General features: G+C 36.2%; 1 protein-coding gene across 40 annotated transcripts in view; it reads left to right on the forward strand.

Moving 5' to 3' along the window:
• The window catches only part of ANK2 (ankyrin 2), a 706278-nt gene that overhangs the window by 536349 nt on the left and 151470 nt on the right, over nucleotides 1–18459 (forward strand). For all 40 annotated transcript variants that reach the window (XM_025384698.1, XM_025384687.1, XM_025384674.1 and 37 more), the window contains one exon: nucleotides 15272–15370. In XM_025384698.1, the coding sequence (XP_025240483.1) occupies nucleotides 15272–15370 (99 nt within the window). The remainder of the gene's footprint in view (nucleotides 1–15271; nucleotides 15371–18459) is intronic.

Raw genomic sequence — 18459 nt, forward strand, 5'->3', positions numbered from 1 at the left:
GGCATAACTATTTCATCACTAATATTTATCATCATCTTTCAGTTGACTGAGAAAATGACTACAACAGTATAAATCTTCATACATTATTTGGCAGTTTATTGTTACCGCCTGATTTTATAGTCAAGAACTGTTTAGGCCAAGCTACAGAATACTCTCAGCAGCCTCAGACAAGAAACACTTTCTCACAGCCTATGCGTAGCACAGCTTATAACTCCAGGAAGGGGAAGCACTATATATTGACATATCTGATTCTAATTTTAGACTTTTAAAGGTGCTTACATGTAAACACCCTGATTCTGTACTTAGAAGAATTGGCGAATACTCACTTGCCATAGCTAAAAGAAAGATAAAGATGTAAGAATCCTGTTGATTGCCAATGAAATGCCTTATGAGTGCAATTAGGTCTGTTAGGGCATCATCATTTGAAAGCACAATAATAAATATCATTTCAGAGGCCACAATAATTATTGTTTTGTGCAGTCTTGCTCCAGAAAACACATCTAACAGATCATCCTCATCAGTTTTTGGGAGTACATTTTGAAGCCAATATATGCAGGAAGAACAACAATCAGAAGATGTTTTTATTTAAAATCTGGTTCTGAACAGAAGTATGAGGAGTGGGCAGAGCATGCTTAGGTCCTTTTAAGTAAGAGCTTTGAGGAGTAACACCTTCCCTTAAAGTTATCGGGGCCCAATTTGTAGCTTTTGTACTTTGGGATCAAGAATTCCATCCATCCAGATTTTTAAGGCCGTTCAAGCACTTTTTTTTTTTTTTTTTTTTTTAAGAGGAAAGGCTAGCTATAGAACGACTTTGTTGGAACGAGGCAGCCTCTGTGTCAGTAAGGGTGCATCACACTCTACAATTTTCATGATTTGCGTGAATCAACCTTGCCACATCATACGCTAATCAGAGATTATTCCTCTGATGAAAACTTACCTTCATTTAATAGTGATTCTTCCCTTGACACATATGAGAATTCTTCCAAGGAGCAGCCACAGGTACAGTAGACACCCAACTATATGTTCTCTGTCCTTTGTATGAAATCATCATTCTAGGTGATCAGAAAAAAAAAGCAAGTTCTCCTTTCTCAAAATATGAGAACTGCCATTTCTATCACATTTCCCTTTTTTCTATGGCTGCCAAAGTGTTAAATTACTGTACCTCATTCATTCTGAGTTCTGGTTACCACCACTAGAGGACTACAACTAAAGTTTGTTCAGGGTTGCACTTGTAGCCTTATCTTGACTGTAGATATATATTTTAACCATACATATATGTAAAGTGTTTCAAGTAGCCTTAAATTTTTGAATGTGAATATATTTCAAGATATAAATTATAACTAAATACTCCAAAGCAGCGGCCCATCAAGGACCGATTTTGTTGAAGACATTTTATCCATGAGCAATGGATGGTTTCAGGATAAAACTGTTCTGCCTCAAATCATCAGGCATCAGATTCTCATAAGGGGCGCGCAACCTAGATCCCTTTCACAGGCAGTTCATGAGCGGGTTCGTGCACCTGCGAGAATCCAATGCCATCTCTGATCTGACAGGAGGTGGAGCTCAGGCGGTAATGCTCACTCACCCCCCCACTCACCTTCTGCTGTGCGGCCTAGTTTCAGTACTGGTTCATGGCCTGGGGCATGGGGACACCTGCTCTAAAGAACACTAAGTGTAAGTATGGAACTGAATGGTTCTGTGTGTTGTCTACGTGAGGTTTTGAGTCAATGCGTTGAAGATGTTCATTCTTTGAGGTTTTATCTTTGGCAAATTGTGAATTAGAATTTGTTAAGCAGCTGCTAAACATTGAGTATATCACTTTTGTGTAGTATATTTTTCTTCTCCATCTCAGCACTGTCTGGGCGCACTGCCTGCTTTAACTCCCTAGCAGCTGTTAAAAGATCTTGGATAAGGGTAAGTCAGCACAGACAAAAACCCACACTTAGTAATGGACAAGTTCTATAGTAAGACTTTCATTATGCTTAAATTGCTCTGTTGTTCAAACTTTATAAAAGCTATTTATAACCCCAGGTCTTGTTCTAATGCTCTAACCTTTATTGGTATTATACATGTAATATGATATGAAACAAGACTTTGATTATTTCCAAAACTGTTAATACCAGACATGGAGTGAGAATTGCATTATAATTCTGACGACTATTGAGAAAACATGGCAACTATTTTAGAATAAAAAAAATGAACCTTTTACTTGGAAAATTTTTTAAAAGTTGGAATTCCCTTGGAAGGTGTTGGTATATTTGTGTCAGATGACATGTTTTAATTTTTGAATTGCCCTGCAAAGTTATCTGTCAGTTTAACAGTAATCATTAAATGACCTCCCCCCCAAAAAATGACTGACATTGATGAACAAAGCAATAACTTCATTTGATTGGGGATTTAGATTTTCTGGGTGTGTATCTCAGGTGATATAAAGTGCTATACTGCTACCTTCTGTATTTATTAACAAAGTCAAGGCTACTAGCTGCAGTTGACAGGAGTATAGGAAGTATGGCTTTAGATGAGCTGGTCTAACCAGATCACACAGTGTTTTGATGTTAGATGTGTTTTTAAAAACTTGGAGCCGCATTTTATTTTCTCAAAGACAGTTAAGTAGAAATAAGAAAACTATTTGGTAGTTATTCATTTAAATAATTTTGGGGGGTATAATGCCTGAGAGAAGTAAAAGAGTTCTAGCTTATTCTGAGTGGTTTAATCTAGAAAGCCATTTTTTTATCCTTATTATATTGAATCAACCTCAAAATGGTAGAACAATAACCAATTAAGTTAATACTGTAGCTTAACCCAAAATAATTATTTCAGGTTTATGGATTTTCTTCTGTTGGGGGAAAATAAAATCACCCTATAGCGATTGTTATTAACTTAATTTTCTCGATGCCATAGGCCTATACAAAATAGTCAGAATTTTTGCTTTTGAAGGTAACACATTTTCTCTTGCTTCTAAGTTACTAGGTCATGTATTAAATTGCTCAGTATACCTATTTTAATGCACTGGCTACATGCTGAGCAAATTATACTACATACTGAAGATCTGAATCTAGTAATCTATGTTGTTAGATAATTTGAAAGTCTAGAAATGTTTCTTTAAGGAAATGTACCAGGGAATTAATTTCTACCCAATTTCAATATTCAAATATTTATTAACTTTACACTAAAGTTTCTTCTCTGACATTTAGACATTTTCATTACTTTTATAACAAATTGGGTACAACTGTAAAATTTAATTTTTATTATTTAAATTAATTATGCATATAAAAATAAAGACATATATTATTATAAAATTTTATGTGATATAGTGAGCAGCACTTAATCTAACATAAACTTAACATTTCTACTGGCAACTTAAATAAAAGCATTATATATACAAAAATAACAATGAAGAAAAGTCTACTGCTGTGTATCTTATTTTGTGTTTTCCCCTCACACAGAAAAAAGTATTTTAAAATCTCATCACTTGCAAGAGCAAATTTACTTTCTTACTGAAAATGATCCACTTGCTTTTGTGTAGGTTAACCTCATGCTTGAAAATCTATTTTAGATTTTCTCTGCATATGTGTCTCAGGGTCACTAAATAATGTATTTTAACCATAATAATATTAAATTATGTTTTTCTTACTATTATTTCTGTGATGTGTTTTATGATACTCTTCAGATTTACTGGAAAATGCTTCCTTATGAACTAATGGCAGTGGTACAAACTATATTTTGGTATATACCAAACTAGGATATACCAACTAGGATACCTTCAATCACAAATAAGAAAACAGTTCCTCATTAGATAAACAACAAAAAGGGGGTTTTCTTGGCTTTCATAAATGAAAAATTTAAATGGGTATAATGAACTCTAAGATTGCCTCCTGTCCATCCGGTGGCTTATTCATAACCAAGGACTCAGAATCTTTTTTCCTCTTTGCTATAATTTCTGCAGTGCCAGTTTATCCTCATCTGGCTTTCCTTGTGGTCCTAGGATCAGAACCACACATTTTCTTGTTCAGAGTCAAAAGAAGGGAACATGTCTGTCCTAGTCTTCCAAAAGAGAATTCGAGTTTGGTTGATTGAACCAACTTAATTATCTTGACCAAACTTATACCAGCATTACCAAGAGAATGTAATCTGCTGATTGGCTTAAGTCATTTGATAACCTGTCTGGGCCTAGAAGATAAGGAGAGAAGTTCAGCTTTATTGTAATTACGTGAACTTTACTGGAATTATGTGGGGAAACATAGGTACTCTAATGAAAAAACAGGATACTTCCAAGAAAGAAGGAGGATCCTGGGTAGGCACCTACAACTACCCATGTCTATAGCTTGGATATTCCATTTTTAAAAAGTTGTATGTTTTCTTTTTTAAAAAAAAAAATATTTGTTTTCTTTTTAAATTTGTTTACTTTTTCTATGATTTTTAAAATATTCATTTGCTTTCTTATTTTTTTATTTAAAAATCCAAAGACATAACAGAATTATTCCATCATAGCTTAACAGTTTAGTAAGGTAGTTACTCATTTTTGCAAAGTGAAATAGACAGAGAAAAATATTTTGGAGTTATGTGAGAGTAAAAAAAACATTATTTACTCTTACAAGAAAGTTGAGACTAGCCATCTCAACTTTTCTGTAGAATGGGGTAATGGTAATTCAGCTATTAAATTTAAATGTTGAATAAAGGGGAAAAGCACAAATCTAAGTCATCTATAATTGTCAGGAACAAAGGAAAATAAAGCTAAAAGTAAACTTTTAGTCAATCAACAGCTATTTATTGGACACTTACTATGTTCTCAGCATGATGCTGATTCCTATGGAGGATTCCAATCAAGTGTAAGAGAAGAAGCTGCTTTCAAGAAGTGTATAGGCTACATGCAAAGTCAAAATGAACACATAAGAAACAAAGGCAAACAACAGAAGACACTATATGATTTGGTACTAAATTATATGGAACAGACTATGTACTGGAGAGGAAGATTTGGAATAGCCTAGATTTTGTTAACGAAAAACTCACAGAGGACGGGAGCCAGGCATTGACTCGTACATAAGGTCTGCAGACAGGAAAATGAAATGGAAGACTTTGTAGATGGGAAGATTAGTAACAACAGTGTGAGGAGGTAGAATTGAGCATGGTGAGTGTAGAAATAGTGGTGAGACAAGTTGGTCTGCAGCAACATCACAATATGTATTAAAGGTTTGTTTTCATTATAACTTACTGAGTAAAATGGGGCAAGGATATAAAAGGTCTTGATCTTCAGTTATTGTCTATGAAAACTGATCTCCAGGGCTGGGTGCGGTGGCTCACATCTGTAATACCGGCACTTTGGGAGGCAGAGGTGGGCAGATCACTTGAGGTCAGGAGTTTGAAACCATCCTGGCCAATGTGGTGAAACCCTGTCTCTACTAAAAATACAAAAATTAGCAGGCATGGTGGCACAGGCCTGTAATCCCAGCTACTCAAGAGGCTGAGGCAGGAGAATTGCTTGAACCCGGGAGGCGGAGGTTCTAGTGAGCCGAGATCATGCCACTGCACTCCAGCCTGGGGGACAGAGTGAGACTCCGAGTCAAAAAAAAAAAAAAAAAAAAAAAAAGAAAACTGATCTCCAGTCACAGTCAGTAAGATGACAATATAGATAAGTAGGTTGTTGAAAATAGATTTTAGGAAGATTAGTTCAAGTTCATGTATAGGATGCGCTGGAGTGACTAACTGGAAACAAGCAAAATAGTTGAAATGCTTTCTTGATAATTTATCCATGAGAAACTGAAAGCAGGGATCATGGTAGACCCAGAGGGAATACAGTATTTTCTTTCTGTTTGCTGGCAATAACCAGACATGGTATATCATCTGCGGAATTTGCTGTTAAAACACATGGCAGAACAGTGTAGTTGAAAGAACATGAGTTTTGGAATTAAACATGGGTTCGAATCCCAGCTCCATGTTTTAAGTAATGTGAAACTTCAGGCATGCTTCTTAATCCCTGTGAATGCTAATTTCCTTGAGTCATATAAAGATACAGTATTTGTTTCAATGGACTGCTGGCATTAAATAACAAATGTAAAGTGCTTAGTCTTCTCTCTTCTTACTAACACTATCCAAATTTCTTACCCACTGGAAATAAAAAACCAGAAGAATTCCTATGCCTAAGAAAACATTTGAACATTCTTCATCAAGCAGGTCATAGAAATTCCATAATGTCACAAGGCAGAGCTTTCCAGCTCATCCCTAGTAAATGGCTTAGGTGAAAGTAGAAGAAAGTTAATTGTCCAATTACTAGATAAAAGTACAGGTGTTCTCTGAAACAATGTTTTTTTTTTTTTTTTGTTTTGCAACAGGGTCTTGCTTTCTCATTCAGGCTGGAGTGCAGTGGTGCAATCTCGGCTCACTGCAACCTCTGCTTCCCTGGTTTCAGTGATTTTCCTGCCTCAACCTTTTTGAGTCTGAGGCAATTTGATCATTATTGAAAAGGGTAGCTGAGGGAGTGAAGAGAATACTGAGTTTGGATCCCTTTAGGGTTCAGATCTTAGTCTTGCCACTTGGTGTGTCCTTGGGTGAATAACTGTGAGCCACAGTCCCATCATAAAAGTGGCCTAATAGCATAGTTGTGGACAGAAAACAGGATGACACAGAAAACACTTGATGAAACTTAACCTCCCTAGAAAGATTTAGGACATTAGTCATTTTAATGTCGTTGGATAGTTTAACTATGAACTAATCTTTTAATCATCTTTGGAGAGAGGAAAGTAGTTAAAATAATTTATAATATCCTAACCCTGGGTAAGAATTGTCAACTTCAGATTATCTGTGAAAATGTATATGTACTTTAATTAATAGGATGCCTTCTTAACTAATAATACTAAACATGTATATAATCATATATTTTGTCCTTTTCCCTTAAATGCTCCCCCAGAGTACACAAAGTAGTCTTTGTTTTTGTGACAACGATTAGTACCCATTGGTTTTTTACATCCTTTGCAGCTGTGCATTCACAGTATATTTAGGGAAATAATTTGAATCATCCTGACCTTAAAGCTTGATGACAATTTGGGGATGTTTTCCAGCTAATCTCTCATAATGCTGATTCCGAGGAAGAAGAAGATGCATAGTATCTGGGATGGGAACTAGAGTAGTATTTCCCAACCAGTACTAACTGAGTCTGTGAAGATCCTCCTAGCATGTCATGGTTAAGGCTGCTGAAGAGTTCCGCTCTATGAAGAAACATAAATCTTGACGTTGACCTGCTGCAAAAATGGGGTGCTTCTTCAAAAGAGGAATTCTACTTACGATATTTGAAGCCAGATCTTTCTGTAACCATTCTTATTACTACAAAATTTGAAAATAAATGTCTAAGATATGAGTTTCTTTTCCAAACAGAAAGGAAGCATATAAGTTGTAAGAGATGTGGTTGGCAGGGTGGGTGAGGGCCAGATTATGTAGGACTGTATTAGACTTTATGTTAGTTGACTATTGCTGCATGACAGATCATCCCCAAACTTAGTGGGGATATTGTTAGCTTAAAACAGCAATAAATATTATCAGCACAGTCACTGTGGAGTGGTGGCTTCGTTGTGCAGAGTTTCTCATAAGGTTGTAGTGAAGATGTTAACCAGAGCTGAATTCACCTGAAGGCCTTTCTAGGGCTAGAGGAATTTGAATTCTGTTTTACTTTATTCATTTATGTAACAAATATTTATTGAACACCTACTATGTGCTAAGCATTTCTGTGGGCACTAAGTAAAGCCTCTCGGAGAGAGTAACACTTATGTCGAGGCCTGAAAGATGAAGAAGATATGGTAAGAGTTTGCAATATCTCTGCACTTGCTGTATCTGTTCACCTCCTATTCTCTCCTTAACCTCTGTAACTGGCCAGTCTACTTGGTGGTCACTTAATCTCTGGGTTAAAAATTCCTCAACTGTAAAATGGTGACATGCTGCAACATTTTCATCTCGGAAAATAGGGCAGTCTCTTTTAATCATTGAAATATATTTACTAAGCTTAGCAATGTAAGATTGAAAGTAAGAACAAATAAAATGAGTAGTTTACACAGACATTTTGTGTAATCATTTGAAATTTTCATGATCAGTTTCCACTCTTGTGATATATTTTAGAGAATGTGATTTAGCTTATGCATCATCTATGAAATTACCTAAGGTCTATCTTTAGCTGAGTGGTAATATAATGAATTGTAGTTTTCTATATTAAGTTCTGGCTAAGAGATCTGTGAAGGTTTTTTTTTTTTTTTTTAATTTTAAGACCTGTAAGAATTCTTTTCAAGATGCATTCTTGCTTTAGCTTTTACCCATACTAGTAATTTCTCTTACTGTTCTTTCACTATTCATTAGACTCAGGTTTAGAGGGAAAAATCCCCCAAGTGAAATATGTGTCTGCAGCAAAGACACTCATACTTCCCATACAGACACTACATCTTTTGAGAGACAATGGAGCAAGAAGAGAAAAGAACAATAACGAACATTCCACTTTCTCTGTATCTGCCATCCTGATTTCATTTAGACCTCCCAATGTTCTCTCTGATCTGTGTGCATAGGCCAGAATATACCTTCTTCACAGAATTAATTGCTCAGTCTTTAGTATTCCAACAGCATTTTATTCATGTTTCTCTTTTCGAAATTATAGTATGTCTGGAGCCTTAAATGATTCTATATAGATGTATTCTGTGAATTGTCTTTTTTTTTTACTCTTGAGAGCAGGAACAATATTGTATTCACGTTTGTTACTTTCAGAACACCTAGCCCCGTGCCTAGGAATAATTTTTAGAACAAATCTGGTGCTATAAAGACTGTTGAAAAGGAATAGTAACATTGACCATTATATTAAGATAAAAGTAATTTTATATGATCACTTTTTTTAAAGTCAACCAAGTGATGAATCTTCACTTGTGTAAGAGCAGAATAAAGTTATGCGTGCCAGGAAAATTAAGGCTGAAAAGTTAAGATTCTTTAAAATTGATAATAATGACAATTCTTAGAGTTGAAGTTCTTGTCTAAAACATTGGTGCTAAACCATTAATTACCTTGTATTTTAACAGTATTTTTCTCTGTATAATTTCTTTGAAATGACTTACGAATATCAATACATTTACTTGCTTTAAAGATTTTCCAAAAGCTTCATTAAATCTATATCTGATATGTAAAAATATAAATATTAGCTCTTGCACATTCAATTTCCCAAGATAATCCAATTACCAAAAGGAATTTTCACCATTGGCTAAAACCTGATTACTGGTTTATAGTTACATTACTAATGTAAATAGGAAGATATTTTTGTAATAAGTATTTGAATTCCCTAAAATACAGCATGATTTCTATATTTGAAGAAAAGTATTATAGCTGTTTAATAAACCTGAGAACTATTATCAATGACTGATAAATAATACAGACGGAATGCACTGCTAATCTTCCTAATCATGAAGCAGAGTATAAACAAATGAAGAGTAAATTACATTTTAAAATACTAAAATCATATTAATACTTGTAATTCTCACTTCTTGGGATTTAACAAAAACCTGCTTTCCACTCTTCTGGACTATAGTCTGGCCTCCGTTTTCCAATATATCCTCTCCATTCCTCACCAAGTAATATCTTTAAAAAGCAAATGTATCTGTGTCAAACCCCTGTACAAAAAACAATTCCTAGCAAGGCTTTCAGAATAAAATTCAGACTCCTCAGCAAGGCAAACAGGGACTGATCCCTGCCTATCTCAGCTGCTTCTCCCCAGTAACAATGCATTATTTGTAAGTTTCCATATGTCTTGTGTTGTCTCATTGCACGGTGTTCCTTCTCTTTCAAATACCTTTCCTGCTTCTGTGTCTTCAGTGTCTTCTAGCTGTTACTCCCAGTAACTTCTTTCAGATATCATTTCCTTATCTAGTTGAATTATGGGTCTTTCATCTGTATTCTCTTTATATCCAACACATGATTTTTAAAAAAACTAATTATATAGGTGTTCACTAAACGGTAATACAGAATTTTGCTAACTCGTCCATCTCAGTCTCTGGGCTGTGAATTCTTAAAACAGGAACCTTGCATTTTGTCTCTGAATCGTTAAAACTGAACACAATGCATAGCAGTGAAAAGTCACCAAACATATTTTTGTTGAGTAAATATAATGAATAACAAATAATTCATAGATTTCTATACACAGGGGTAATGTTCAAAATATTTAATAACCAGTTGCTAGGGGCACCTGTTGGTCACACCAGAACTACTATAACAACTGGTAATGCTGTTCTTATTTCACCCACCCAGTATCAGCCTGGGCTGTGGATATCTTTGACTTTTTTATACCAAAAAGGAGAAAATGCATCTATTTTCGTACCTACATGCAACCAGAGACTTTTTAGAAACACACAGAGACAAAAGGTGTTGGAAAGCACCTGGATGCATGTACGCAGAAGCCAATACAGTTATGTTCTTAAGCTATTAATATGTGATGATAAATGCTTTCCTATAAAGTTTACAGTAGAGTGGTGTTAAAGTGCTGCCATGCCTTGTCCTAATTACCCAAAGGCATGTTTTACATTCTCCAGTGGGCTATTTTTTGTTGTTAAATACCAGTAAGTTAAGAGAGAATAATTTCCACATTTTAAGGACCTGTAGTAAATCTTTACTGCCTTACTTCACATGTTTTGTAACAATAAACAACTCTCCGATCTCTGAACCAAAGCTTCCTTCATCTTTTATGTACACTACTGCAAAGGGTACTGCAGGAGCTGATTGACAACCTACTTCCTTTCTTGTGTCCTAGCACCCCAAGCCAAGGCATCTGTTTTCACCAGAATGAACTTTCTAAAATGCAAATGTGATTACGGTGCTCCCTACCAAAATACATTCAGCTTTTCTGCATCACCTGTAACAAACTTTTCAAGGCAATTTAAAAAATGTGCTTTTAAAAAAATGCTCATTTTTGGACTTTGCACATGGAGACTCCAATTCAGCAGGGACGAGGTGGTAGAGTGGTACCTAGGCACTCTTAAAAACTTTTACAGAAGATTCTGTCACACAGCCAGACTGAGGAAAATTCATCCACAGGATGGAGTTCTAATACCATTACAGGGAAGAGACTATTCAGAAACTGCCACCTGCCTGTCACTCCCAGATCACTTATTAGCTGCAAGACTTCGGCTTAATTATGTAGGTATCTGAGCCTCAGCTGCCTCAGTTTGAATGAGAATGCTAGTACAAATGTTGCAGCACTCTTCTAAGTATTAGATGTAGTATTAGGTCATTTATCCTCCAAACTGAGGCACTATTAATAATTACTCCAGGATACTATGATAAACCTGAGCTGTCCCAGATAAACCAGGACACTATAATTTAAGGAGATCTATTCAAAGCATTTTTTACAGTGGATATAACAGAAGCTCAATAAGTCACTTTCATTTTTATCATTCTTCACATTTGCTCCCCTACTTTGCTGGAAGCTGTAGCACACCAGGGTCATGGCACAAGGCACACAAGTGATGTTTGTGAAATGCCCTAACCAAGATTTTGAATGTTCGTCTGTCACTACCCTTCTCCCCATATACTTGATACTTTCTTCCTTGATTTTTTTGTTTTGTTTTAATTTTTTATTTCTATAGGTTTTAAGGGAACAGGTGGTGTTTGGTTGTATGAATAAGTTCTTTGGTGGTGATTTCTGAGATTTTGGTACACCCATCACCCGGGCAGTATACACTGTGCTCAATCTGTAGTCTTTATCACTCAGCTCCTTCCCACCCTTCTCCTCTAAGTCCCCAAAGTCCATTGTATCATTCTTATGCCTTTGTATCCTCATAGCTTAGCTCCCCCTAGGAGTGAGAACATACGATGTTTAGTTTTCCATTCCTGAGTTTCTTCACTTAGAATAATGGTCTCCAGTTCCATCCAGGTTGCTGCGAATGCCCTTATTTCATTCCTTTCTATGGCTGGGTGTTAGTACATGGTATATATACATACCACAATTTCTTTATCCACTTACTGATTGATGGGCATTTGGGGTGGTTCCATATTTTTGCAATTGTGAATTGTGCTGCTATAAACACATGTGTGCAAGTATCTTTTTCATATAATGACTTCTTTTCTTCTGGGTAGATACCCAGTAGTCTCCCTTGATATTTTTTATAAGCCTTGATATTCCCCTCCTTTTCTCCTCTACCACTTTAGCTCATCTCTTTGTAGGTCCCAGGACAAGGAATGCAAACAGGCCTGCTTGTAATTTATTTTTTAAAATTAAAAGCTACATATCAAGCTAAAAAATGGTTAAGTATCTCCTATTTTGACAGGTTAATCATGACAGGTCCAAAGTTAGATATCCTGGAATGCCTGGAGTTGCACACAGGACTGTGATGAGGGCAGTGCCAATCCTGGGGGCCTACCACCCAGTCCCCTTTCTACTCCTGTCCCTGACTCCATCTGTGTGACAGGAGCATCACATGTAAGGGTGTGGACACACAAACCTGCACATATTCAAGCTTTGTACATCTCCCACTTCTACCTTCCCTAGCAAACAGCTTGAAGGGTGTGTATTATATACCTGTTGCCACTGTAACAAATTACTACAACACCAATGGCTTGAAACAGCACAAATTTATTATTTTTTAGCTTTGGAAATTAGTCTTTCAGGACTAAAACCAAGATGTTGGCATTGCTGTTTCCTTCCGGAGGCTCTAGGTGAAAATCCCTTTCCTTGCCTTTCTCAACTTCTAACACTTCTTTCTATGATCATGGTCCCATCCTCCATCTCCAAAGCCAGCAGCGTAGCATCTTCTCTCCTCTTTGCCTTCTGTCTTGCTCTTGTAAAGACCCCAGTGATTACACAGAGCCTGTTTAGATAATCCAGGATAATCTCATCGTCTCAATTGTTTTTAACTTAATCACATCTACAGAGTCCCTTTTGCCAAATTAGGTAGCATTTACAGGTTCCAGAGATTAGGATGTGGACATATGTGGGGGCCATCATTCTGTCTCCCAAAGGGTGTGCATACCAATGGACACTTGAGAGGATGAACCCAAGGAAGAAGTGTGAGTGAGCATTGGAGCCACACTTGGGAACACCTAGGCAGGGATTCTGGTCATGGAGGAGCTGTAGGGTCATGGTGAGCATGTCCTCTTGGCCCTCAGGATTCTTTGCCCTGCCCAGCCAGAGGGGGTCCCTCTAAAGCTCAGAACCCAGGGCAGGGTCCTTTCTCAGGCAGGGATCTCAGCATAGTACATCTCCTTTCTCCTGCTGATCTGGCAACCTCTGCCTGATTCCCTTTCTCTTGATCTCTCTATAAGACTGTCAGAGAAAAGCATGTTAGCAAATTGTTTTACTGTATCAAAAGTTCTTTTTCTTTTATTTTCATCCCTGCCTTTTGCTTGTCATGAAAGAGCCCCATTCCACACCCACTCATTGTTTTTACCATCCTCACTGGCTTTCCCTTCCTTTGAATCTCTAATTCTATCCTTCCGCCACCTCTTCAGTGTTCTTAAAATACACAAGATTTCACCTGCTTGCTGTGTGTGGTTTTTTTTTAAATATGCTATCCAGCTAGCAAGTTATTCCTGAATCCTACAACATTGTTAATTCATTCCTCTTATATTTCTTTTTTAGTTCTAAATTTTCCTCCAACATTTGGAGCCTGAAGAGTTTCTTCTATAATCTAATTTAAAATCACTCTACTTGGTCTACTTGTATACTCTCTCTTTATATTTTGCTGGATGTTGGCCATTTTAAATAATGTTTCCACACTTATACTATATATACAGAAGAACTTATATTTCCAAAAAAGTATCTTTAAAAAATGTTTTCTCCCTGTAGTCCCAGCTACTTGGGAGCCTGAGGCAGGAGAATTGCTTGAACCTGGGAGGCAGCGGTTGCAGTGAGCCAAGATTGTGCCACTGCACTCCAAACTGGGCAACAGAGCGAGACTCCATCTCAAAAGAAAAAAAAAAGTTTTCTCTTAAGTTTTTAAAAATCTCTGAACTCTGATCTGTGTTTTTACTTATTCTTGTTAATGCATGGAAAGTTTAAGAAATCATCTATGTTTAAGGTCTACATAGTTTGGAGAGCTTATGAATTATTTCACAAGAAGGTTTTGTAGATTTTTTCCTTAATGAGACATTACATATTCCTAAGGCTCTGATGAAAAGAAAATTTGCCCATTTAAATTTGATTTAAAATTCATATTATACAATTTCAGTAATTTTAAAAATCTCTGATTATAATAATGTTATAATATTACTATAGTGTGTGCTCCATTAGGGTGCATGTGTCTGTCTTATTTATCACTGTAGCTCAGCGATAGTCTAGCCACCAATGGCTGTATTTTAGCAAATAACTGAGAAAGTGAATGTGAGAATGAGTGATAGAATTTCAAAATGGCTTTTAAAAGCAATATAAAGATGTTCCATATAAACCATGCTGCTTCAATCAGAACACTGAAATATAGACTTTTAAATTCTCAATCAAATTTGTAGTCTCTCCTAGACTATTCTGCTGTGAGTAGTAAATTACTTCACTAAGGGTGCTAACTAAACTGTGTATATTCAAGATAACCATGATCTGTTTAAATAGTTTATGAATGATAAATACAGAAGATATTATATAGATGTTATTTTATAAAGATGCTATAGTGATAATTCTGTATGTTATGGAATTATATAGACACTGAGATACCAAATATGCTAAAGACACTAAGATATCTACTTTTTTTTTTTTTTTTTTTTTTGAGACAGAGTCTCACTCTGTCACCCAGGCTGGAGTGCAATGGCTGGATCTCGGCTCACTGCAGCCTCCGCTTCCCGAATTTAAGTGATTCTCCTGCCTCAGCCTCCCTAGTAGCTGGGATTACAGGCATGTGCCACCATTCCCGGCAAATTTTTGTAGTTTTAGTAGAGATGGGGTTTCATCACTGTCCAGACTGGTCTCAAGCTCCTGACCTCACGATCCACCCGCCTCGGCCTCCCAAAGTTCTAGTATAGGCATGAACCACTGCGCCTGGCCACTAAGTATCTTTAACACAGTGTTAGCAGATGAGAAATGTGACTCTCTGGTACTGAAATGAAGACAGGAAATGAGGGAAACTATCTTCCTTAACTCTTTTTCCTCATTGCTTTAGGAATTGTGTATGGTGCTTGGTTCACTGCAATTTTGTCTAGCTTTATAATGGTAAAAATGTGTATAATTTCTTCAGTATGAAAGTATTTTATATAGCTTCACTAAGTCGAAGGTTTACTTCCTCGTGTTCTCTCTTATACAAATGATTGAAGATGTCTTTTTTTTATTTCTTGTCCTCAGAATGGCTTTACTCCTTTATACATGGCTGCCCAAGAGAATCACATTGATGTTGTGAAATATTTGTTGGAAAATGGAGCTAATCAGAGCACTGCTACAGAGGTAAGACTGTCAGCCCTAAAGTCTTGAATTCTTTGATCTTAATGTCCATATTCTTTATATCAGTCTGCAAATAATCTCCATTACTTTGTCTGAAATATGCTAGGAACGTTCATGTTACTATTATAATCGCAACAGTGGTTATGAACAAATGACTCAGGCTTGTGCACGGAGTTCCATCAGTTTATGCCTTCATTTTGGATTCGTGTCTACTTATTCTTACATAAAATCATGCCTCCATCAGTTTTCCATCCTCTGGCCTTTTGGGAGCTTCGTACCATTCTAAAATTCAATTACAGTAAATTCTACTCATCTCTTTGCACCAATATTTTATCTTTGTTAGGATCTAATATAATTCCTTAATGGAACAACTTTTTTACCATCAGAAATAATTCATAAGTATCTGTGTTAGCACAGTTTCATGAGGAATGTCACTAAAAAACACCCTGTACCTTATTGAAGCACAAATTATGAAACATGATTGTGTGACTGATTATGGCAGCAATTGAATAGAATGTTCAAAATCAGTCTAGTTTTAAAGAGTTCCAGGACATCTGGACCTAATAAGTGAGAGTGGACAGGGGCCTTGAGAACATCAGTTTTCTTTCCTAAGCACTTATTATTTCACCTAGTAAGTAGAAACTGCTTTGTATTTTCCTTCTCATTTTTGCTTAGGTAGGCAGATTAAGCAGCAAGTTCAAGGGCTGTCTGGGGCAGTGATTTCAAGTGATGCTCCAGAAGCTCTTGTGCTTCGGGCCACTGAAAGGTTGGGAGTGGGCCACATGCAAGAGGAGAGGAAGAGAGCTCGCCTGAGACATGTCTCTCCTTACCTCTTTCAACCAGAGTATATGGGCTTGGCTTTTCCTATTTCATATTTTGTGGCCCCACTGATAAAATTTCAAAACTCCTGGCCTGAAGTGAAAGAAGACTGATGGATTCTTGTTACCCAGAAACTATCTTAAGATAATTTTTAATGTGGCTTCCTTTCTGGACAATTAAGTCTTTAGGACATGAACTCCCTTCTATGCTGCATTAGAAGGAGAGGTTATTAAAATATAATAAATCCTTTTCCAGTCCCTTTGGAAGAAAACTTTTTATGGAGCCAATTGCAATGACTTTCTGACAGCTTATTCTCATTAGTTAAAAAAAAATCCAAGAAAACACTATGAATGAGACCATGTTGCCTACCTATGACTGGAAAACATAACTGCCCAGTATGAAATGTTTTTGAGTTCTCTATTCAATACACACAGATTTTATACTCTTGCCACTTGGATATAGTGTGATTTTTATGATTTGGGACCTTTTCTTTCCTCAGACACTAGTTCTGTCCATGAGTACCATGTGAATATCTTTGGGCAGAGCTCAGGTAACAATATGAGTCTGCATCTTTGCATCTGGGCCTCTGAGAAATATATCAAAATAAGGACATCTATGTTTGTTTTATTTGATTTTGATTTTCTTGAAAGCAGAATCATTTACCAGATGAAACCTTTACTCTAGAGTGCTTCTATTTACCAAATAGACTTAAGGTATCTAGTGTAGGATTTAGGAAAACTGAGCTTGCTGGCATTCCCAGCTGTCTCATGGCTTCTGGCTCCTTTGGTCTAGACCTCTGTAGCATTTTCCGTTTGATTCCAAAAATACCCTTTTATGTACATTGCATCAGTAGGGGCTATGTTATACTTTGATCCCCAGAAAGTTAAAATCCTCTCTGATTCCACAAGGAAATGTGTCTTTTGCAAATAAATCATGTGAGGTTTTAAATTCTAGCTTAGACACATTATATACCTATTATTTGTTTCATTTTAGAAACTCACTTAAATAGCTAAAATTACTTTTTTCCTATTGAATATATAAGCTTAATTGATTAAACTCTCATTGTCTGCACTAATGGTTATCAAAAAACACACATGGACAAATCTTTACGTATTCCTTTTTAGTGTATCATTCTGTAAAAAAAAAAAATAATAATGTTTTTACAGGGCTGTGTGGTTGATTGCCATTTGATATCCTGTGTTATATTGCTAAATACCATCTACAGTCTTATGTGAACATGTGTGAATATACCTAAAGAAGGGACTTGCCCTGAGCTGGTTGGTAGCTAATTTGCAAAAATTAATAACTAATCAAGATATTATGACCACTTTAAAATCAAATAATTGTGAGATTATTCAATGTGGCAATGAAATTCATGACTGAGAAGAAATATTTAAATTTCCCATAATTATGGCACTTAGCATTGGTAAATGAATGATGAAAAATGAAGCTACTGAACTTTCATATGGATTTCCTTTTAGTTGAGGTACTTGAACAAATCATTCCAAATGTTTAGCCTTATCCCATGCAGTATAGATTAGAGTGAAATCTACATGGTGAAGATCCAAGGTTAAATTCTCAGAAGGGAGTTCTCAGTCTCTCCAGTACCATTTTTATACAGTATTTCTCTACTCTCTTCCTTCTTCCTAAATGTTACCAAAATTAAAGGCCAAAAACTTTTTAACGACATTCTGTTCTGTGAGCAAATGCCTCATCTCCAAGAAAAAAATTAATTTCACACTCTTTTAATATAAACTATCACAGTGCTGCAGGAGATAATACATTTAAATATGTATGTGATAATGAGTCTGTGCTTTTCTCATTCACAGAGCATTTAATATGTGCCAAACAAAGTTCTAAATTCAGGCTACTATTTTTCATCTTAAGATACTACATGCTTTAGTCTTCCATTCTGTTAATGTGTTATGTTTAAAAATCAGTTATTATTAAAAAATTATTATTGCTGGTACTGCATACATGATACAATACACTTGAGGAAAACTATTTTTTCCTCAAAAGTCTGCAGTGACTTTAAAACAATTATTATTGGAAAAAAATTGAGTAGTTAAATTGTGATAAATTACCATTGTCTCTAGAGTGCAGTCTTGGGTTCAAGCGATTCTCCTGCCTCAACTTCCCAAGTAGCTTGGATTACAGGTGCACACCACCACATCCAGCTAATTTTTTCTTTGGTATTTTTAGAGGAGATAGTTTTTCACCATGTTGGCCAGACTCGTCTCAAACTCCTGTCCTCAGGTGATCTACCCGCCTCG

This window comes from Theropithecus gelada, chromosome 5 (genome assembly GCF_003255815.1).
Source record: "Theropithecus gelada isolate Dixy chromosome 5, Tgel_1.0, whole genome shotgun sequence".
In the NCBI taxonomy this organism is placed as follows: Eukaryota; Metazoa; Chordata; class Mammalia; order Primates; family Cercopithecidae; genus Theropithecus; species Theropithecus gelada.